Consider the following 23186-nt stretch of genomic DNA (forward strand, 5'->3'; position numbering starts at 1 on the left):
GTCCTGGGATCGAGCCCCGCATCGGGCTCCTTGCTCAGCGGGGAGCTTGCTTCTCCCTCTCCCTCTGCCTGCTGCTCCCCTGCTTGTGCTCTCTCTCTCTCTCTGACAAATAAATAAAATCCTAAAAAAAATAAACACATATCTTTCCATAGATATTCATGCCTTCATTTATATTCTTCAATACCTTCTTAAAGCTTTTTCTGCATGTTAATGTTTCATTTAGTTTATTCATAGGTTTTTTTTTTTTTGAGTGAAGTGGTGTTATTGTAAGTAAGATCTTTTCTTCTGTCATAATTGGTTGTTGCTGATATAGGAGGCTCACTAGATGCTGTGTTGCCCATCTTAGCATGATGTCAAAAATAAAACACCAGTCTGACATCCAAAAAAAGCACTTAAAAGTAAAATAAATCTTAAAAAACATTTCTAAATGTCTATACTCAATAGCAGAAAAGCAGACTGTATAAACAGATTATGCTATTGTGGGTTTATTCAGAATGGTCAGAGAATGTCTTCCTTTTTGGCTGGAATTCCAAAGAGCTACTGCATTTATAAACTTTCCATTTATTTAACAAACAAGCCTTTGTCATGTTGGGGTTTGTGGAAGCCCTGTAGACCTTACTGTTCTCCACTAAGTTTCTGAATGACTTAGAAATAGGCATTCAGGCAGATGAAGATAAAAAGGTCGCTGTCGTTACTGACAAAATGGCTACGAAAGAACACGGCTGAAGTCTGTGGACACAACTGACTTCCTGACAAACTAGCGGTGAGCTCTCCCGCAGGGCCTGTTCTTAGGACCGAGGCTAGAAGGGCAAAGCAGAATGTGCACACACAATGCTAGTAGAAGGCATTCTAGAATCCCCTTCCTTCACTCTTGTTCTGGTGAGCAGTGAGGAAAAGGGCACAGCAAGGTCGGGACTCTACTGGGAGGTGCCTCCCCATGGAAGGAAAATCAGAAGCGAGGAAGAGGGTTACTCCACCAACACTCGGCGAAGCTATAATCTAAGCACAGTATTCTTTTTAGGGACCAAAAGTTCGCATCCACGGTTTTTGTATGGTAGTGTTAAATATAAGATTTTGAGGCTGAAATTCAAACGATATACATTTTTACATCGTGTTAACATAAGCATTGGAACTTATGGAAGTGGAACACGGTTCTTACCAGGTTTTATCCGTAAGAGAACAGATTGCAAAATACCCGGTAGCCTTTCTTCCATGTTTAACACAGTTATTCTATGGACATAATCACTAGATTATATAGGTAGTATCCTTTAGCTCTTTTGGACTCGTTTTTAACACACTTAATCCTTGGTAAATGTTCTTGTATTAATGCTTCCATTTGTTCAGTTTGCTCTCAAAGATAGCATGCTCACAAGAGCATGTACAATATAGGGCCCATAATAAGACGGAGACCCAGACGAAGGATGCTTGTGAGGGGTCTGGAAAGAACAGTGAGATGTTTGGAGGTACTCACTCTACCCCCACCTCCCTGGCAGGCTCTGGCTGATACATGAGGGACTTTTTTTGCTTGAGGGCAACATTAAAAATGATGAAGATAATTCAAGATTTTATGAAGGTAAATTATAAGTCGGAGGGGTAGCAATTTCCAAACATTGACCCCATCAGAGGTTTAGCATCACAAATCCTAGCTTTATCTGCAAGCAGGCAGGAAGTAAAGTGTAAAGAGGGGAAAAAAAAAAAAACTAGGGCAGGCTGACTTCCCTGATACCTCCCCCACCGCACCCCTGCCCCTGACTGCATGGGTCCAAGTTTTAAAATTGTGAATAAAGGACGCCTGGGTGGCTCAGATGCTTAAGTGTCTGCCTTCGGCTCAGGTCATGGTCCTGGGGTCCTGGGATCGAGCCCTGTGTCGGGCTCCCTGCTCAGCAGGAAGCTTGCTTCTCCCTCTCCCACTCCCCCCCGCTTGTGTTCCCGCTCTCGCTGTCTCTGTCAAATAAATAAATAAAATCTTTAAAAAAAATAAAATTGTGAATAAAGGGATCCTTGTACTAATTTTAAGACAAAACTTTTACACTGTAAGTAACTCTGCTTAAAGCTGATACTTCTTTTCACAGAAATTCAGTAGAAACTAACATAGGGTTTAAAAAAATCAGGATTTAGGAGAGGAATGAGAAGAGCAGTGGAGACTTGGAACAGCCATCACAGGACACTCAAAGTAGGGCTGGGCTTGGAGGTAATAGTCAACGTTTACTGACTGGTTCTTGCATTAAGGGTTTTGTATGTTGTTCTTCAGAATATGCCAACGAGTTAAGCTCTCTTATTGTAAAAGGGAAGCTGAGGCTTAGAGAGGTCATTCGGCGGGAAGAGTGGAGAAGGGGACACTGGAGCCAGGCAGTAGCTCTCTGAAGCTCACGCTTTTAAAACAGCTGTACTCTGTATCTTCGTCTTGGCATGCTTCGTATCAACTGGGGCGCTAAGGCCCCTAAACAGTGCTGATGGCTGATGGCCAGGCTTCGAGGTCTAGGTGCCACTGATGAGCATTTTGAAGTGACACAGACATGGTAGGAAAGCTGTAACTAGAGATCGGCTGACCGTTCAACAAGGTCTTCAAAGGAAGTGAAATCGTGCACGCTCGGCCTTGCTTCAGCCTCGGTAATGGGCTCCTGCTTCTGAATCCTAGGAACCAAACTGCTAAGATACTAATGCATCGAATGCCAACTTACTAGTTCGCAATGGTAAGACATACCCTTCCAGTGAGTGACTGGAATATTTACCGTTCAGAGAACTCCCTCCTAAGAATCCGGGTTCATAGAAACCTCCTCAGTCACCGTAACTTCATTTGAACCCCAGTGACGATAAAGGGACAGGATGGCACCGACGTTTGGGTTCCTAGGAGTGCAGCTGGAACTACAGAACCACAGAGACAGTGCAGGACCAGTTAGTTTAGGAACAAGCACTACGAGAGAGTGCTGGGACTCAGGATGGCCAAGCACAGTCCAATAAGGATCCTCATGTATCTTGAGCCATTCTGAGACAGCCAATAAAAACTCCTTCAGTTTCACACAAGGGCTTTCTCTTAAGATGTATGGTGAATGAGATGATCCTGTACTAAGAAACACCACTGACTCTAAGCTATCAGCAGTATGATGTATATACACTGCCAGCAATCCAGGGCCACTACTGCTAAAACAGAATAAAGATTGAGAGAGAATATCCTATAAAGAGTGAAGAACCTTGACTAAGAGCTCCTTGAGGACCCAGAACACTCAAAGACAGAGGGCTACAAAAAATATTTCTGAAGGAAAAAAAAAGACTTTGCTTCTTTGATATTGGGGAATATATACTTACTACCAAAGCTCTGGTCAATGCTTATATTTAAGTCACAGTTTTAAAAAAATTGCTCAAAATCCCATGCTTCAGTGATATTTGTACATAATCCAAAACCCTGTACGGTCGTATTCCTCATTGGTACTTAGAACACACATGAAGGATGTTTTGATAAACTAAGTATCTTCCTATTTGAAATGCACAGTGACATAATTTACCAAGTTGGTGCTAGTCAACAAATAGGGGCTGAATTTGATTCAGAGAGCAGGAGGACAAAACAATGAATATTCTGAAAAAAGAAACTCATGCCCTTTTATTCTACCTGAGTTAAAACAATGATGAGTCACATCGAGTTCATGGGAATTGTAATAAATGACTACTCAAGCAGATCATAAGATCAGTACTATGAACACACTGAGATCATATACAACTAGTGCTAGTTTGGTTTTAAATCTTTAAAACCTCAAAACACACCTTTTTATTTCTTTTAGCACACAAAATAATTTACTCATAAAAGTAACATCCATTTACAGAAATCTAATAATTTTTTTTTAAATTTAAAAATAAATAGCACTGTTTTACAATTCTGATTTTACAGAGAAAACTTTTTGGCACATAATGTTCTATCAAAATGGAAAGTTGAATCACTTTGCTTTGCTTTTCACAACAGAAATAGGCATTCATGCTATCAGCCTTGGGAAATCAATTTGGTGACGAGAAAAATTTGCTGGAAAACAGCATCATTGGAAAAATGGGATCTGGTGCCATCTATTGAGTGACAATGGTAATGGGACTTGGGTATTAGCCATCAAGTTAGGTAACACATTATAATTGTAGCTACATGCAACTCAACATGTACACGTGGTCAAGGCCCAAAAGTTACATGCAAAAATGGAAACAACTGCTGTTATTAGGATTAAGGAATGGATGGGTGTTTTTTTCCTCCTCTAAATGCCATCCTACCTTTAAAAAAAAAAAAGAAATCAGGTAGGTAAAAATGATTGCTGAACCTCAGGAATACTGAAGAGGGAAGACTTTGGTAAATTAAGCAAATGAAAAGTTCCATGATTAAGAGGGACTCAGGTAGGCTCTCTTACTCATGGAGAAGCTGTTGGCAGGCAGTTAAGTCTTTGGGTATTTATGGTAGGTCAGAATTAAGGATTTATCTTTTTTTCTTTTTTAAAGATTTTATTTATTTGACAGAGACAGACACAGCAAGAGAGGGAATACAAGCAGGGGGAGTGGGAGAGGGAGAAGCAGCCTTCCTGCGGAGCAGGGACCCCGATGTGGGACTCGATCCCAGCACCCTGGGATCATGACCTGAGCCGAAGGCAGACGCTTACTGACTGAGCCACCCAGGCACCCTCTTTTTTCCATTTACACCAAAAGCTGGTTTATTTGAAGAAATTATCAACCCAGACTGCCAATAAAGTGGCACTTAGGAACTATAATGATAATCAATGCCCATACTGATAATCTGGAGGCACCAAAAACCCTGAAGGGCTTTTCTGATTAGCAAAGAAAATTTTTGCTAGTTGACTTTACTCAAATAGACCTCCTCCACTCCAACAATGAGAATATGCAGCAACAGCTGGGCCACAACCCTGACAGTCTTGGAAAGGTAGATTTTCTGATTTTCATGGACTGGCAAGTTTATTTTTTTGGTAGTAGCTTTTGAGAATGTTACTTTCTTATACAGCTAGGGTACCCTGAGTACTAACAGCATGCCTAAGACATGTTTATGGTTGTCCTTTCCTTCATAACACTTCTCATAATCCATAATTTGTTTCTCAGCTGTCCCCTAAGAGGGCAGGGGACCTGTCTTATTCTGTTCATTACCATACACCCAGCACTTAATTATGTTTGGCACATGTAAGTGCTCAATAAATGTCGGTTGAGTGAATAAATGAATGAATTTTGTATAGTCCAACTGACATAGGGGGAAAAGAGGAAAAAAAACCAACCCTTACAAAATGAAGAAGACAATGATGGAAAGGAAGAAAAATAAGCAACAATCAATTGTGGGGGGTAGACTTGATGTCAAAAAAATTGTCATCTTTTGACAACTGATGATATCTGTTTTGAGATTCAAAATACCTGAAAGATTTTAACTTAAAGTTAATATAAAAACAAAGTCTTTTCTGGAAGACTCATTTACAAATAAGTTAATGAAAACCCTAAAAAAAAAAAAAAAAGATGTAATAGGAACCTAGTGTTTTGTTGTTTCAAGATGGAGAACATTCTGCTAAGTACACCAGCTGAATGTCTACAGCTCCATAGAGGGAGCATAGCACATTGAGGACTTTTTCTTGAATGGTGTCAACTTGCTCAGAAGGACAGTAATCATCCAGACTTGACCTGGAACCAAGAAGAGAAAGAGAAAGAAAAATACCTGTAAATAAGATAAGATCACACTGTGCGGTGAAGAAAAATCTGCATTTGTTGATTTCAATATAAAATCGAAATGAAGGTATGTTGAATTTTGGAATAGTAACAGTTGAAAGCTACTAAATGTTTACTCTGTCAGGCACATTACATTATGTTCTTTAATCTTCCAGCAATTCTATGAAATACATACATTTACGACCCCTTTAAAAGGAATCTGAAACAGAAAATTACCCTGCACAGGTCACCTAGCTGCTAAGTCCTGGTGCTGGGATTCAAAATGACACAACATGTCTTCAAAGCCTCAGTGCTTAATCACTAGACTGCTGTTTCCCCCGAAGGGAGATACTGGAAATACCGGGGGTTATTATCTTAATGACTGGGCATCTTTCTCATTCTTTTATTATGGGCACAATAGGGCTAGAAATGATAAGAGTAGAGGCTTTCCAACTGATAAAAGGTGTCCACTTCTAAAACCGATCTGTTAAGTATACAAGTATGTAGGATCATCCAAAATGAAATGTGGAGACATGCTGGTTTTGGGATTAGTTTCCCAGGTAGTATTAAGGAGAAAAGAGCAAAGTGGGATGGGGCAGGAAACTGTATTTTGGGGAGTCTTTCCACAATCACCAACTACAACCTCAGTTACCAAGCAGTTACAATGTCACTGACAATTAAGCTGGATTAAGATCTGAAATGATTTCATCACTGTCTCCTGGTTCTGGACTGGGGTGAGGAAAGCCATTTAGATGTGGGATTGGAAATCTTGATAGAAGGAAATGGATTTAGTTATCTAGCTTAGTCCTTGTCACAAGCATTTTAGACCTAAAGACATAATCTGTAAGACTTCTGATAAACTCATTCCATTCTCTGGTGATCAGGTTATTTTTGAGACTTGATGTAAATAACACACAATAAATGAGACAGAGCAATTTAAAATTATTAAATACTGTCTAATATATACATATGGATAAAGACCTAGTTTGAGAAAATATCATATATAAAAGTTTAATTTATAAGCCTTAATAAATAAGGAGTACTTTGATGCTTTCAAAAAGATTTCTGGCTTCTTTAAAACACTGTAGAGTAGTTCTTGAGGGAAGCTACCCCCAAGAGGGAGTTTTGGAAACCTGCAAGTACATTTTTGATTGTCACAATGACAAGGGGCTAAGGCAAGAGGGCAGGGCTGCCAGAATGCTTGCAATATGCGGGACAGACCTGCAATATGAATGTAAATATAAATACTTGTCCCGTGTCCTATATACTTTCCAAAGTCCACAGAATACTCACATAAGTGAAAAAACGTGTTTTTAATTCTTGAGCCTAGAACTTAATGCTCTTCTACATATGAACAAAGTATTTTTGAAAATGGATTAAATATGAACTAAATTTCCCAGGAATGCAGCTATTCTGTATATTGAGAAGACTGGACTTTAAGTTCAGAACTTTACCAAGAGGTTGTTAGGACTAGAAAATCCATGTCACTACGGCAGTGCTGTTCATGGTATTTGGCCAATACATCACATGAGTATCTGTCTGCACTTGCAACTTTACATTTAGTGACTCTGTAAAGAAGCTAGTTTTGTGTGGCTTTAAAAAAATTTTTTTTAAAAGGTTTTATTTATTATTTGAGAGAGAGAGAGCGCGCATGCATGCTCACAAGTGAGAGGGAAGGGCAGAGGGAGAGGGAGAAGCAGATTCCCTTCTGAGCAGGGAGCCCAACATAGGGCCAAGGACCCCGAGATCACCACCCGAGACGAAGGCAGACGCTTAATGACTGAGCCACCCAAGCACCCCTTGTGTGGCATTTTAATACATATTACTTTATCAGTTACTTTCATTTCTTTTATGTTACAACGATTTTTGTGTATGTATACATATATAAACATATATTTAAATTATGTGTACAGGTAGGCTATTGTTATTAACTAAATGTTTGTGTCCTTCCAAAATCCTTATGTTGAATCTAATTCCCAAAGTGATCATATTTGGAGGTGATTAAATCATGAGGGTGGATTCCTCATGAATGAGATTAATGCCATTATGAATGAGACCCCAGAGAGCTCCTCACGCCTTCCACCATGTGAGGTTATAGGGAGAAGACTGCGGTCTGTAACCGAGGAAGCAGGTCTTCACCACACTGAATCTGTGAGTGACTGCCTCTTGAACTTCCCAGCCTCCAGGACTGTGAGGAGTGAACTTCTGTTTATAAGCCACATGGTCTATGGTATTCTGTTACTGCAGCCTGAATGAACTAAGACAATTATATTATCTGTATATTATGTATAATATTTCTATGTACTTAAACCATGTATGTATGTAGGTTAGATTATCTATGAATTTCATTTCAGGATGGTAAAAGGACACTACAAAATATTTGTCATAAAATATTAAAGTATTAACCTCACAGTTCCATATAAAACCAGCCCAAAGATTAACACAGAAAAGTTTTATTAAATTGTTTAACTTTCAGCACATTATTCTCAAATCTGAAACATGGCAGCAGCTAAATAGTCTTCTGGAGACACACAAATGGGAATTCTTGTGTTCATCTGAACAGTATCACCAACTTCAAAGACAAGACAATAAGAACTGTATGTTGTTTCCCAACCATCACTAAGAGGAAAGAGAAAATACATCTGAATTTTGAGCCAAGTAGGTGAAAAATTGATTAGAATTACTGTAATAGTAATCATTAGATTCATCTATTGGGACTGTATTAATTTCCCATGGCTGCTATAACAAATTACCACAAACTCAGAGGCTTAAAGCAACACAAAGTTATTACCCGAGTCCTACAGTGAAGATGCTAGCAGGGCTGCCTTCTTCTCTAGGTTCTAGGGGAGAATCTGTTTCCCTGTCTCTCCAGCTTCTAGAGGCTGCCTGTATTCCTTTGCTTGTGGCCCTATTCCCTCCATCTTCAAAGCCGGCAGCGTAGCATCTTTCGATTTCTGATTCTGACCCTCTTGTCCTCCTTTTATAAGGACCACTGGGAGCACACTGGCCACTGGATAATCCTGGCTAATCTCCTCATTTCAAGATCCTCGAGTTAATTATATCTGCAGTCTCTTTTCCTATACAAGATAACATAAACACAGGTTCTGGAGATTAGGATGTGAATATCTTTGGTGGGTCATTATTCAGGCTACCACACCTACCTTGCAATGGTCACAAGAGTAGGTTTTGGTAAATTTTTCAGTAAATAATATACAGACTGAATAAGATACTCAATTTCTTGTTCTGTGCTGATGTGGTGAGGAAGTTCTGAGTAATCACAGGTTAGACCAGCCTGGTGAACCTGAAAATAAGAAAATTAAAAATTACCCTGTTAAGTCTTTATTGTTTTTAGAAGATTCTTTAACCATTAATGTCCTTGCTGACAAATCTTATAATATTGTTGTGGACTGGGATTGTTTTTTTCCTCAGTAGTTTCTGTGCCACAGAAGTTCTCTATTCTTTAAAGTTTTGGAAGAACTGGCCTGTACAGCTGTTTGGGTCTGATGTCTTTTATAGGAATAATTCTTTTAACTACTTTTTAATTTTGTAATTTTGAATTCAGTTTCTGTCTTTGAGTCTATTTTGATAATTCCTATTTTCTAGCAAATTATCCATTTCACCTAGATTCTAAAAGCGGATATAAAACTATACATATTCTCATCTTACCTCTTCTTTCCAACATTTTTTTTTTTTTTAGACACATGCCTCTAATCTAGTACTATGTTCAAAGCTTCAGGAGGATATAAGGGAAAGTCTTTCTCCTGTTACCAGTTTCTTATGTATCCTTTATATGTACAATCACATACTACTGACATCTATAGATGTGTTTTTTAAATGTCAATGACTGGTGTTCCAGTCTTAGCACTCAACTATGCCTGAAAGTTAGAAGTGGCTCATGGGCTAACATTTTACATCCTCTGCTTTGAAGTTTTGAAAAACGGAACTCAATATGTCACTGTTTTGCCTAGTGTATATGAGTGCAAAGCATGGGAAAAAACCCCCATTAATCTATTTTATTGAAGGCTCTGGATACACATCAAAATTTTAACTAGGAACAATCAATGTAGGAAAATGACAGAATGTGCATGTTCTTTTCTATTGAAAGGATCAAAACACTTAGTGGTCTAATCCTGCAGCTATAGGCACATCATATTTGATTCCATAATCTGCAATCAAGCCCATTCTAACCCTTCCTTCTTTCAGCAATGTCCAAAACCCCATCTACCACTGGAAAATCCTGATGCAATGTAACATTTACAGCAGACCTGCATGAAAACACATTCAACAATGCCATGCAAGCTGAAAGCATTTTAAAATCCTAAGTATCTTCCAACTCTTATCATTCTTAAAAATTGCCATTAAAAAAAAAAAAGTGGGTTTTGGACTAGCTCCAATTTAACCAAAATATTCTTTCATTAGTATTTTTTTATTCTTATAAAGTTGGCATTAAATCAGTACATAAACTTCAGTTCAAATAAGGAGGTTTGATTGTATACCACAACTAAAGAAAACATGAGAGCAAAAACACAATTTATTGAAGTCAAAGCAGCACCAGGAGTAAAAGAAGACTTGCAGGTCTCAGTTTTCGCACAAAATCTAAAAAGACACTTGAACTTCAAATGGGAAAATTTATGCTTCAAAAACTGCGAAATGATATAAAAATAAAAGCAATTATCATTGAGGTATCCACTTTTACCATAGCTTTCAGATCACTGTTGGCAAACAAAGTCAGTGATACAGCTGATAACAGTTGAGATGCACTTGCCAGAGCACCTTTTTGTCTTTCTCTTGGTTTTTACAATCAGGAAAGTCTTCAGAGAGAGGAAAGAAAGGAGGAGGAAGGGACTATGAAAACGAATTAATAAATAAGGGACAAAATAAAAACATACACAGCACTTTTGCTTCATACATAAAATTGGGAAAAGCTTATTTTTTCTGGAAAACTTTTCCAGTATTCTGACTTCTAAAAAGTTATGTATTTTTTCAGGTCTTCTCATTTAAAAAAAATAATTCATTTACACTTTCCTGGAACACAAAAGAAAACCACTTTAACAAAAAGTACTTTTTCTACTCAGAAAAATGCCTTTCTATATACTTTAATATAAAGTATTTACCATTTCATAGTCTGGTACTTCCATCCGTTTTTTCAAACTCTGTACAAGTGGAATTAGTGATTCCATTCTGGAAAAAAGTCACCCTTCAATTAAACATCACACCACCTCGACTACAATTATAGAAGCAAATGATCTATTACATTTAAAATTTACCTTTAACAATATGTTTCACATGATGTTTGAGAAAGATAAAGATATTCAAATATCATCTTAAAATATTAAGAAATAGATGTTCTCTGTTTTTTCTTACCTACAAGATTACAGATTGTGTTAAAGGTTGAAAATTAGCACTCAAGAAACTGAGATTTTCCTCTTCTTTAGAAATGGAAGCTCTACTGTGACTTTAAAAATTATTTTCATCAGCAAGAAAACTAAGTGCCTTTAGCACACAGTGATGAAAAAAGATAGTTTCCCAAAAGTTAAAAAAATTTAAGAACATATTTGACATACACAATTATAACTGGAAAAGTTCTATACCATTTGGTATACTAACAATACTGCCTTTAAGTGATTTAATTTAGGTGGAACTCTTTGGAAGGCATGATTAATTAATTAATGGTTCTAGCATTTTGTCTCCCCCACCAATGTCTACTCATCTGGTGGGAGGGGGAAAAAGGAAAGAAAAAGGGAGGCATGGAGGCCTATCTATCCACTCATCCTGTTACTTCTTTCTTTTTATTAAAAACACTTTCTGGGCTTCTGGACCCTAATCACCTACCTCCTCTACTTCTTAATAGTGAAGACTCCTTCATGCTGAGGATCTGGCCCTTCAGGGGCATGGTAAGTTTGGGGAGACTTTTCTTGCTTGTCTCACCCACTTTTCCTTTGTGCTATTCTTTTTTCCCCCAATTCCAGCCACAGTCTGGACTCGCTTCTGTTGTAGCCTCATTGTTTCTTCAAGTCTGTGAGAGAACCCCCTGCAGGTGATGAAGAGTTAACCAGGCATGCTCACAGGCACAGCGAGTTTCAGTGAAAGGTGGACCCGTCTATGGGCTAGATCAGGACTCCAAGGTTTTCATGCTGTTTTAAGTTTTAAGCTTGGCTTGAGACATCACAGAACCACAAAATAATAGGTACTTTTCAATATTTCAAGAAAGAATCATATCCCATGAGTTATTTCTACATCTCCCTTTCCCATCATAATTTCAAAAAGGAGGGAATCATTTTTCGAATTAGCATTCTATGCTGAAGAGGAAAAGCGTGAACTGATGTTAAAGTGCCTGGTCAATATTTACTGATGTGATAAATATAATACCATGGTTTTCCTTAGTGATAATAAAGTTTTATATTTATATTTCAGGGATGTTTTTCAATATTTTATTTTTAAACAAAAATTACACTGAATATTTTGAATAGGTAATATACACACATAGCAAAATATGTTTCGGTCTTACAACTTCATCTTTCAGCCATAGAATTCCTCTCCCCAGAGGCAATCTCAATTTCAGTTTCTTCTGTATTCTTCTAGACATCTGATGAATTATCTTAAATAACTATGACATAACAAGTCTTAGTGGCTCAAAGTACTACTATTCTAACTCTCTAATTTATGTTGCTATCTTATGACTGATTTCTTATATTTACACTGTGGAGAATAATCTCAGTTTGTGGAAGACCAATTTGAAAATAAGCTACTTCTGGTTTCCTATGCTCATGTAGACAAAAAAGTTTGTGTCTGATGGTTCTATTTTAGTTTTCTGGCCTTTTGAGTTTATATGATTTAAAGAATTATTTCAGAGACTTAACATCACTAATCATCAGGGAAATGTAAACCAAAACCACAGTGAGAAATGACCCCACACCAGTCACAATGGCTAGAATCAAACAAGAAATAACAAGTGTTGATGAGGATGTGGAGAAAAGGGAGCTTTGGTGTACTGCTGGTAAAAGTGTAAACTGGTGCAGCCACTGGGAAAACAGTATGGAAGTTCCACAAAAAATTAAAAATAGAAATACCATATGATCCAGTAATTTCACTGCTGGGTATCTGCCCAAAGAAAACAAAAACACCAATTTGAAAAGATATATGCACACCTATCTTTACTACAGCATTATTTATAATAGTCAAGATATGGAAGCAACCCAAGTGTCCATTGACAGATGAATGGATAAAGAAGGTGTGGTGTATATATACAATGGAATATTACCCAGTCATAAAAAAGAATGCAACCTTGGCATTCATGACAACATGGATGGACCTAGAGATTATTATGCAAAGTAAGTCAGATAACTACCACATGATTTCACTTGTGTACGGAGTCTAAAAATCAGAAGAGATGACAAAAACACAAACAGGCTCATAAAGACAAAGAACTGATGGATGCCAGAGTGGGTGGGGAGATAGGTGAAAAAACTGAAGGGGACTAAGAGGTCCAAACTTCCAGTCATAAAACAAGTAAGTTGCAGGAATAAAAACTAAAGCATAGGGAATGTAGTCAATGATATCATAAAAGCACTGTATAGTGACATGGTAACTACGCTTACTGTGGTGAGCACTGTGTAATGTACAGAATATCAATTCATCATGTTGTACACCCGAGACTAATATAGTAAGTCAACTACACTGCATTAGAGAAAAAATAGAATTAGTTTAGGGAAAAGTAACTATACTATTTATGTCAACATTCTTTCAAACTTGCTTTAATACTAAAGGCACTCTTCACCCCGCCCTGTACAATGACAGATGATCATGCCAAAAGAACTTTTCTCTCCATGTTTTCAAGGTAATGTTAATGCTGAGACAATTGGCCCAATGGAGGACCTGATGAAGAATCCAGCTTTCAAATCCTGCTCCCTCATGCCATGGGCAGCTTGAGCTTCTACTCATAGTTGGGCTATCCTTAAAAGGAGGCAAGTTTTCACATCATAATTTACTTGTCTAGTCATTTACTTTTTTACTGATAGGTTAATTCTTTTTTTCTTATTCTACTTAGAATGGGGGCTGTCTTACCAATCTTTAATCTTTCCTAAGACCTAGCACATCTTATATATCACAGAGGCAGTCACTGCACAACGATTAAGCACATACCCACTTACTATGTGATTTTGAGCAACTTAAACCTCTGTGCCTTAGTTTCCTCATGTATAAAATGAACATAATAACAATGAAGCCATCAGATTGTTGTAGGGAATAAATGAGATAAATGAAAAGGAAAAAAACTTAGAATTGGGCACATAGAAAACACTCAGTAAAGGCTAACCATTGTTAGTAAATTTGTGTTGGCACTTAACAGTGATTATTAAAAACTAATTTATCTAGCAAATTTAACAATATATCTAGGACTAAAATAGAGCTGGGGAAAAAATGTTTCAAGGTCTTACCCAGGGTTGGAAGCCCATTTCTGTACGGTTTCTTCATCATCACCATCACATAAATCAGCAAAAGCAGCTTCTAAATCTTCTAACTGATGAATTCGAGTATCAACACAATCTACCAAATCTTCCTTTAAACACATTGAAAAGCCAAGATTATAATTATTCTTTGAAAAAATAAGTGAAATCCCATTGCGATGAAAATAGCAGTTCAATTAGTTAAAACCATGACTTGTTAAGTACTAACCATGGGCTTCCCCAATAAACACACAAAGATTTTGGTTAGATGTTTGAGAGCACTCTAATGAGCTATAAGATATTATTAGATATGTGATAAATAGACAAAACCCAAAAGAAACAAATGAAGGATACCTCTGTCAGGTTGGTACCAGGTTTTTTAAACTGGTACAACTCTTGTAAGATTTTGTACTCTTCCTGGAAAACAAAACAAAAATCCATATACTAGGAAAAAAAACAATTTTTTTCTCAATGATATGCTTTAAGTAAAAAATGGCTATGATATAAGAATATCTTAGATAATCCTTTAAAGATTAGTCTGTGAAAATCAGGGAAAATGTATAACTCAGATGTTACTGTAAACACTGTCACTGCTTTAGGGAACTCTATCCCGACAAGAATGTATGAAAATTAGCTATGGAAAAAGACTTGATATGAAAGATTTCTAATAATATTCTACATTCTAAATGGATACAAGGATCTAAACAGATTTTAGCTATGTATAGAAAATATACATGTCTTTAATAGCAACAACAAAAACTCTCCATGTTCACTTTGGCGCCCTTTCCGTAGCCACTGAAGAGAACTCAGAAGTTCAAAGGCAATACTGGGGGCAGATACAATGAAGAATGATGCCTTCTAAGCACAGACTCTGCAGGAGAATGTCTCCCCTTTAGCATGCTAAATAGCCCCATTAGAGGTGGGTACATCTGGCCCCAATAATCCCTTGTAGGAGTACTGTTGGGAAGAGTTTATATGCAAGAGCTGAAGTTCACTAAGCACAATGTTGTGCCACTACCCTCATCATAATAATCCTAAGCATTGCGTGTGATTATTTTGATGTTATACTTGAAGAAACTGTGGGTCAGAAAGGTTATGTAACTTTCCCAAGATCATACAGCTAATAAGCATAAGTAACAAAGAGAACTTAACTTGCTCTGGACTGCTGCACATGCTCTTTAAAAAAAAGGACACAAAAATCTCCACTTCCTGGGTTTCCTAATAGCACTGGAAAAGGAGTAACTGCCATTAAGTTCCTTGTATAACTTTGTAGTAATTTTCATTAAAAATATTTGATAAGTATATTTGTAAAATAAATTCCTAAAGTCAGTTTCTTCAGCTTTCAGACATGCCTATTCAAGTTTTCTGAATAGTTCTAAGGTCATTTCATGATTCTAAGAACTTATGGTTATAACTACTGGCTCCATGTACAGAAGCAGAAAGAAATGGAAATTTTTCTCCCTTATTTGCAACTTGGAAGAGTACTCTAGGTTCCCCATTCTTGTTTCAGATTACACTAAATCCTCAAATCTTACCTATTTTTTAATCAATACTTATTTAGAGGTCTTTGATAAATCACAATGGCTTCCGATACATATGCAATTTAGGATTGTAAAGTGCAATATCATTCTAATCAAACACTGAATTTAGGTAGAAAAAAGTTAATTTGAATCCCAAAAAGAATAGACTTGAACAGCCTCCCAAATGTTAAAGCAGTTAGTGTCATAAAATACACCCAGGAATTCTCACTTGGAGCATGAATTTATTGGTTTCTTAAATGTTCCATCTCAGATCTGTGCATGCTAATATTGTCTGGCTTTCTGCATTTAAGATCTGATGAGGTACCCTAAGGATCACAGGCCTGAATCATTAGCTACAAATAGTACACGTGTAATCAGGTACCTCATGGTCCAGTGAAAAATTTGTCACAGCACTTTATATATGTAGAATATCTCTGGAAAGATACACCAAGAAACTGGCCATGATGTTTGTTTCTGAGGTAACAAACTGAGGGAATGGGAGTGGGGTGAGAGTGACATTCTTTAATGCATACGCTTTCTTGTACTATGGGATTTTAGTTTTTTCAACTACCCATATACATATTACCCCAATTAATAAAGATGAAATAATAAATACTATCTAGAGCAGGGATCAGCAACCACAACCTACAACTTGTTTTTGTATGGCCCTTGAATTAAGAAAGGTACATACATAATTCAATTTAAAAAATAGGTGCATATGACTTAAAAAGGTTTAACAACAACAAGGAACAATGTGTGATAGAAATCATTTGGGACCCCCAATAAAGTAATTATATCTGGCTGTTTGCAGAAAGTTTGCTGATCCCTGATCTAGAGAAATGTCATACAATTCTCAAGATCTACAATTCAAAAATACCACATTTACCTGAGTGAACATTTCTTTGAAGGGATTCTTGACTGAAAAAAAATCCAAGTCAATATCTAAAATAAATGCATCCCCTTTCTTCAAAATTTCCAGAATCTCCCCAGTGCTGACTGTAGTCTGACATTCTTGGCTTTCAGAAGAACATGAACATGATTGCTCTAGGCAGGTTTGGTCCCTCCTCTCTGTCACTGTGTCCTTTTCCAGTCCTTCTGAATAAGAGTCACACTTAGTAGAGGCAGTGTTTTCTGCATCTTCCAGTGCTAGCTTTGGCTTCTTAGCAGAAGACACTGCATCTTTTTCTTCTTGATTGTTACAGGGTTTATAAGGTTTTACCATAATTACATCCAATTGTAAAGGTTTTTGGTTCTCTAGCTGGTCTTCAGTTACATAAAGACCATCACTTAGAAAGTAATGATCTGTACTTGTAACCCTGGATTAGAGGAAAAAAATGATTTTAAAGACAAATGGACAAATGAGCTGACATTTCATATAGCATTTCCAAAGCACTGCAGAAATGTAACAAAGAACATATTTAACAAAAACTAAGAGTTCTCTCTACTTTTGTTAATTCCTGTTTTTCTACACAAATAGTTTTCCCCCTAGTTTTAGCTGTGCATGTAACTGCCCAAAGTAGACTGGATTTCATAGCTGATCTTGCAGCGAGGTGTGGCTATTTGACTAAGTCCTGGACTAAGGCTGTGAGTGGAAGAGAAGCATATATAACCTTGCTCCCTTCTACCTGCTGACTGGTGCATGAACATGCAATTGGCAAGCCCACCTTGCACTACGAGGACAAAGGCAATGCTCTGGAGATGAAGCAAAAAGATAAAAGGAACTGGGGTTTCCAAACCTGTAAACTGCCACATAGGCCCTGGACTGTGTGTGGTAAACTCTAATAAAAGAAATAAATAAATGATCTCCTTTCAGCTAGTGTTCTGAATCACTCTCATACCAGCAGCAACTTCATCCAAATAATCACTTAAGAGAAAAATTACATCTGGAAATAATTTCTCTTAATAAAAGCTCCCTCTGATATGTTTCAAAGCTTTGCCAAACTCTGTATAACCATGAATTTTAATATGGAAAACAACTTTAAAATATCTTATACACATGCAGAATGCATTTTACAAGTTACAGATTTCTGATTTTAGACATATCAGTATGTTCTTAGCTTTTCAACTATATTATGCCTTAGCAAGTACTTGGAATAGCAAAACTAAATGCTTCTTCCAGAGTCGGGCTCTATCCAACTCAAATAATGGTTAATATTTATTTCCTACTCACCTTCCTCCAGCTATACAGCCTTAAATTTAAAAAGCTATTAATTTTCCAAAATAAGACTAATGACATAATACAGCTAATATCCAGGCTTATTATAAATTGTGCCATCCAAAGAATGACAAAGGCTGTATCCCCCAACCTAAATTCGTTTTCTTCTTTAATAAAGGACTCTTTGCTTTGTTCATATCTGTATAAACACATGCATCTCAGACTGCATACTTGAGTATGTGTCTCTTCTGTAAACTTTTACTTGCAGGATTAAGTAAAATCACCAGATAATAAATTTTTCCTAATACTGTTATTATACATTGAGTTTCAAATGTCTGTTTCAGATTACTCAAAATTATCTGATTTTGCAGAAGCCTGTTAGTCAACTTAGGTCTACTCACTGAAGTACTCAATAAAAGCACTATCATTCTCTCACATATACCAGTATTATATATAATATTTATTCTATGTGGAGCCCTACTATTTATTTAGCATAACATCCTCAATAAATATAATTTTCATGGATACACAACAAAGTTATTTGTGCAATTGATAAGAACACACAACAAAAATTAACAGTATCATTAAGGATAAATCAGAAATAAAAAGTATCACTTTCAATGAGAAAGACTGTATTTCATTTTCAATGTATTACCATTTTATTCCACTCTCCTTCACCTTTGAGAAAGTTATGGTTTCACTGCTTAAAACATTCATCCCATTACAAAAGAATGTAGAAAGTCAAGAACACGATGATATTTTTAAAGATAATTACAGTATTGCAATATCCATAAAACATCGGTTAAAGAGCTTATATAACAAAAACAGCTGCACATGTAACTCAAGTCAAAGAATGCTGTAACTTAATTTAGATTATCTAAAGCTAATCTATTACTAAAACTAAAATCCCAAATCTACTTTTTAGTCATTATATTTACCAAAAAAAAAATCCGAAATGAGGTAATTTTGCTTTTTATTGCCAATTGTTAAATTCAGCAGACAATAATTAGATTGTAAGGAAATAGTAAAATGTATCATTAGATAAATATATAAGGTACTTCATTTAATGGAATTAGTCATCAATGGAACCAGAATTCCAGAAGATGAAGATCATATTATTCAAAACCAACGTGACCAGCAACAAAATATAAATTACCGGTATGTGAAGAAGGTCAGGGGACTTGAAAACTTGTTCCTGGTGTTTTGAGAACTCTTTAAAAGAGCTGAGGCTTAATCTGAGCCCATCTGCACGTAGACAATTTATCAGTTATTATGGGGATTCAAAATAAGATAAAAGAAGCATTCATTCCCTCTTATACTCATAAATATGAGGAAATTACCTGATTGTTGTGGTAGAAGTGTCTCTGCCTACTAAAAAGTGATGTTTGCCCTCTCTGATTTGCTGAGCCCATGTGGGATGAAGCCACAGCACATGAGAAAAATGGCCAGCATAAACTGCAGGCATAATCCAATTCTCAATACTTAATTCTCTGAAAAAGAAATAGAAAGCATGGAAACTACTAGTGAGTGGCTTTTCCCAAATGTAATTTCATCCAGAACAAGAGTTTAACAATATTCCTGATGGCATTAAGGCATCATTTCCCCTTTTCATTGTATTGACATTTGCACTGATGGTGCAAAACAATGGTGGGTTGGTACCCTAAGATCAATCAAGGTGATGGCACCAACTCTACTAGTAGTCACTGTATTCTTCACTACCAAGCACCACTGCCCCCTCCCAAAGCCAGTTTCATGTAAAAAGGTCCTTCATAATTTTATTTTATTTTTTTAAAGATTTTATTTATTTATTTGAGAGAGAGAATGAGAGAGAGAAAACACATGAGGGGGGGAGGATCAGAGGGAGAAGCAGACTCCCTGCTAAGCAGGGAGCCCGATGCGGGGCTCGATCCAGGGACTCCAGGATCATGACCTGAGCTGAAGGTAGTCGCTTAACCAACTGAGCCACCCAGGCACCAGGTCCTTCATAATTTTATTAAACCTTGATCCTGAGTATACATTTTAAATATTCTGGGTGGCAAAATGAGAAATGCACAAAAAGGACTTCTGCTACATACTTTGAAGTACAAAGGTTGTCTCAAGGAAAAGCACTTGTGATTCAATTGGAAGCTGAACATCATATTTCTTCAAAGAAAGACTGATCAACATACAATGGTTATTCAGACTTGAATCTTAATTGTTGGATTCTACATTCGAACCAAGCTTTAAAAAACCACTACTTCTTAGTTTTGGTATGCTACTGAATATTCATAATTATCTGAAAAGGCTATGAAAATACTCTTTCTAAATTTTCTTCATTTACTTCCACCAAAACAACATATGGCAACAGACTGAATGTGGAAGCAGATATGAGAATCTAGCTGTCTCCTATAAAGACAAATATCAGAGATGTGCAAAAACTTAAACACGGTTACTCTTCTTACTATATTTTTTTGCTTTAGAAAATATATTTTTCATAAAAATATATTTATGCTAACATATTGAAGTCTATTATTTTGAAATGAATTAATATTTTAAACATTTCTCAGTTTTAATTTCAAATATGGTAAATGTGAATAGATATAACCCACACTTAGAAAAATGCTCAGTAATTTTTAAGGGGGTACAGGAATTCTCAGACTAAAAAGTTTAAGAATTATTATTCTATGACTAACTGTACAGTCTGCATACTTGTTTCATAATTCTTTTCAATTTCTAAAATATAAAACCTCTAAATATAAAAGAGAGTAACAACAATGGTAGAGCTACCACATTTCTTTAGAAATTAGTTCTCTAAAATGGAGTTCTGGAAAAAGTCAACTGAAAGAAATGTAGTAGGGCAAAGTTAATTCATGCTAGCATCTATCTTTTAATTTTATATTATAAAGAAAAATTACTGCTATGTATGTAATTTTTTACATTGTATGACTAGGCTACATCCTAACAAATGCATACATAAGGAGACAGTGGCAGAATTTCAGAGAACTTTATTACAGAAGAGAGTCTAGTAAGTCTTTATTTAGAAATATATTATATATGACCCTTCTAGGGGAAAGTAGTACAAATTTAGACGTTGGAAGGACTCAATACTGGAAGGAAGGATATAAAATTAAAGATGTGTTGCCTATACAACCATTGAACAACGTGTTTAAACACATTTTCTTGAGCCTTAGTATTCAGACTTTTAAAGGGGAGAGGAAGGGAGAACTGGCTTAGGTAACTTCTAAAGTCTCTTCTACTTCTAAAATTCTATATTCTAAAGCTGAGGTTGGCAAACATTGGCTAAGCCACTCGTTTTTGTAAATAAAGTTTTATTGGAACATAGCCACAGCTATTTGTTACACAATGTCCATGGTTGCTTTCCTACTATAAGGGCAGAGATAAGTAGTTGCAACAGAGACCATATGGTGAGCAAACTTAAGATATTTACTATCTGGCTCTTGAAGAAAAAATCTGTCAACACTTGCTCTAAATAAAATAAAAAAGGCAAACAAAACAAAAACAAAACTCATGAGCTCAGCAAAGTCTATTTCCCTTGTTTATCATGTACTGCAAATTGTATTTCAAACACATAAAAGATCATTAAGAGGGATGCCTGGCTGGCTCAGTTGGTGGAGCATGTGGCTCTTGGTTTCAGGATCTTGAGTTTGAGCCCCCCATCGGGGGCAGAGTCTACTTAAAAAAAAAAAATCATTAACAAAAACCACGTATTACCCGAAAAGTGTTTCCTTGTCAAACACTGTGTCAGCTGGCATATTCACAGGAATAAGGAGGTCTGGGTGTGAATCAAAATGCACAAAACTTATGTTACTGGCAGGAAGATGCTTTGAGCCAATGGCCCGGTATATATAAGGCAGGACCTGTAAAAAAACACATGCACACATTTGGAATTAGCACTGCAATCATAAGCATATACTCAGCTGCAGCCTGAAAAACAATGCTTAACATAACTACACATAATTTGAAGCACACCGAGTTGCTAAAAAGTAGGAAAATATAAAATTTGTTCACTGTAGATGGGTTTAGATAGCGTTCCCAAGCTTTATTTTTTCCTCAGAAGTTCCAGCTTGCACCTCCAAAGGCTTTAATGGGTGTCTCTTGCTGCCATCTTGCCCCATCACAAACTCAAAAGATAATGTGGGTAAACAGACAAGGATTGGCCCTCAGGAAAAAACTGGTAGTTAATATACATTGCGGCATAAGGATGTGTTCAAGCTACCTTGGGTCTTCTGGCCTTTTCCACACCTTAGGATGATGGAGCTAGGCTAGGCGGTCTCTAAGGGTCCTGTTCTGTTACAGTCCCTGTAGTTCTAGGTTTAATACTGAATTTGAAAGCACCGCTTAACCCGCCCTTGTGCTTTTTCTCAGGCCCATACACACTGTCTCTTGGTCCTGGGAAACTCAACTTCCTTTCTCCATCCACAAACCCGGAATCATCCTCTCCCCCTTTCATAACCAGAGAGCTTCCAAGGCCTGTTAATTAAAAAAAAAAAAAAAAAAAAGTCTCGAATCCATGGGCCTCCCTTCCAGAAGACTAGATTAAGGCACCGTTTTAGCTACTCCAAAGCAGCACTGCCATAAAAAAGGGAAATATCTTTCGTGTTTATAAAAGCAGGGCTCGGTGTAAAAAGAATTCTGTACACACTAAGCACACAATACCAACAGCCCTAGGAGTGCTACGATGACAGTCCCTCTATCACAGATGGCAGCCCACGTTCCTTACAAAAAGCTTCCCACCTACACACAGCCGTGCCGTGATGGAGACGCCGGGGAAAGCTGGAAGCCTGCGTTAACCGGCAGGTTAAGGACACGGGGTTCTGCAGTGAGAAAAGCTCAGGTTCGAATCCCGACGCCGCCAGTTGTTGGTGTGGGATTCTGGGCAAACCGTGAAGGTTAAATGAGCTGCCCGACGCATAGTAAGCGATTCAATAAACGTCAGCGCCTAGTCTCCCAAGTTAGTCGTTTCGGTGCTTTTCCATCACAGCAATGGAACTCGCGCGGGTAACAAATTCTGCCTCTCTCTGGCCTTCGATGCCGAGGCTCCGCAACCTCCTTGGCCCTCGCGCGATATTGCCCCAGGCCCAGGCAGCCGCCAGCTCACCTCCTGGTGATCCTCCACGACCCACACTGGGAGCTTGGGGTAGCGCCGGAGGCGACCGCGCTCTCCCACAGCGTCGCCCATGCTTTTCCCGCGCCGGAGCATCCCAGCGAGCCGCAATCGCCAGGCTAGGAGCCCGGACCGCCGGAGCTGCAGCCCCACAGCCCCTCCCGGGTGGAAACGCGCGCTCACCCGGTTGCGGTTTCTCATTGGAAGATGTAGAGGGCAGGGGGCGGGCGCCGGGGCGCTCTACGAAGGCTATTGGCTTTTTTGCCCATCGCTCTCGTTGACGCGCCAATCACCGA

General features: G+C 37.5%; 1 protein-coding gene across 6 annotated transcripts; it reads right to left on the reverse strand.

Annotated features, from left to right (window-relative positions):
- Nucleotides 1–1967: 1967 nt before the first annotated feature.
- On the reverse strand, nt 1968–23060 carry CUNH5orf22 (chromosome unknown C5orf22 homolog). 6 transcript variants are annotated; one of them, XM_025867439.2, is made up of 10 exons: nt 22885–23060; nt 21498–21643; nt 19127–19276; nt 16518–16947; nt 14466–14528; nt 14103–14224; nt 10782–10848; nt 8829–8968; nt 5495–5643; nt 1968–2865 (listed from the first exon to the last, which is right to left on the reverse strand). In XM_025867439.2, the coding sequence occupies exons 1-9, from the start codon at nt 22984–22986 to the stop codon at nt 5511–5513; spliced, it is 1353 nt and encodes a 450-aa protein (XP_025723224.1). In that variant the 5' UTR covers nt 22987–23060; the 3' UTR covers nt 1968–2865; nt 5495–5510. The 6 variants fall into 6 exon arrangements, 5 of the variants coding, with proteins under 5 accessions (XP_025723224.1, XP_025723223.1, XP_073747159.1 ...); XM_025867438.2 differs by lacking the exon at nt 1968–2865 and having other exon boundaries at nt 3608–5643; XM_073891057.1 differs by lacking the exons at nt 1968–2865; nt 5495–5643 and adding an exon at nt 7980–8286.
- Between the last annotated feature and the right edge of the window lie 126 nt (nt 23061–23186).

This window comes from Callorhinus ursinus, unplaced genomic scaffold (genome assembly GCF_003265705.2).
Source record: "Callorhinus ursinus isolate GAN/ISIS: 27379988/994484 unplaced genomic scaffold, GSC_fseal_2.0 scaffold3, whole genome shotgun sequence".
Classification (NCBI taxonomy): Eukaryota; Metazoa; Chordata; class Mammalia; order Carnivora; family Otariidae; genus Callorhinus; species Callorhinus ursinus.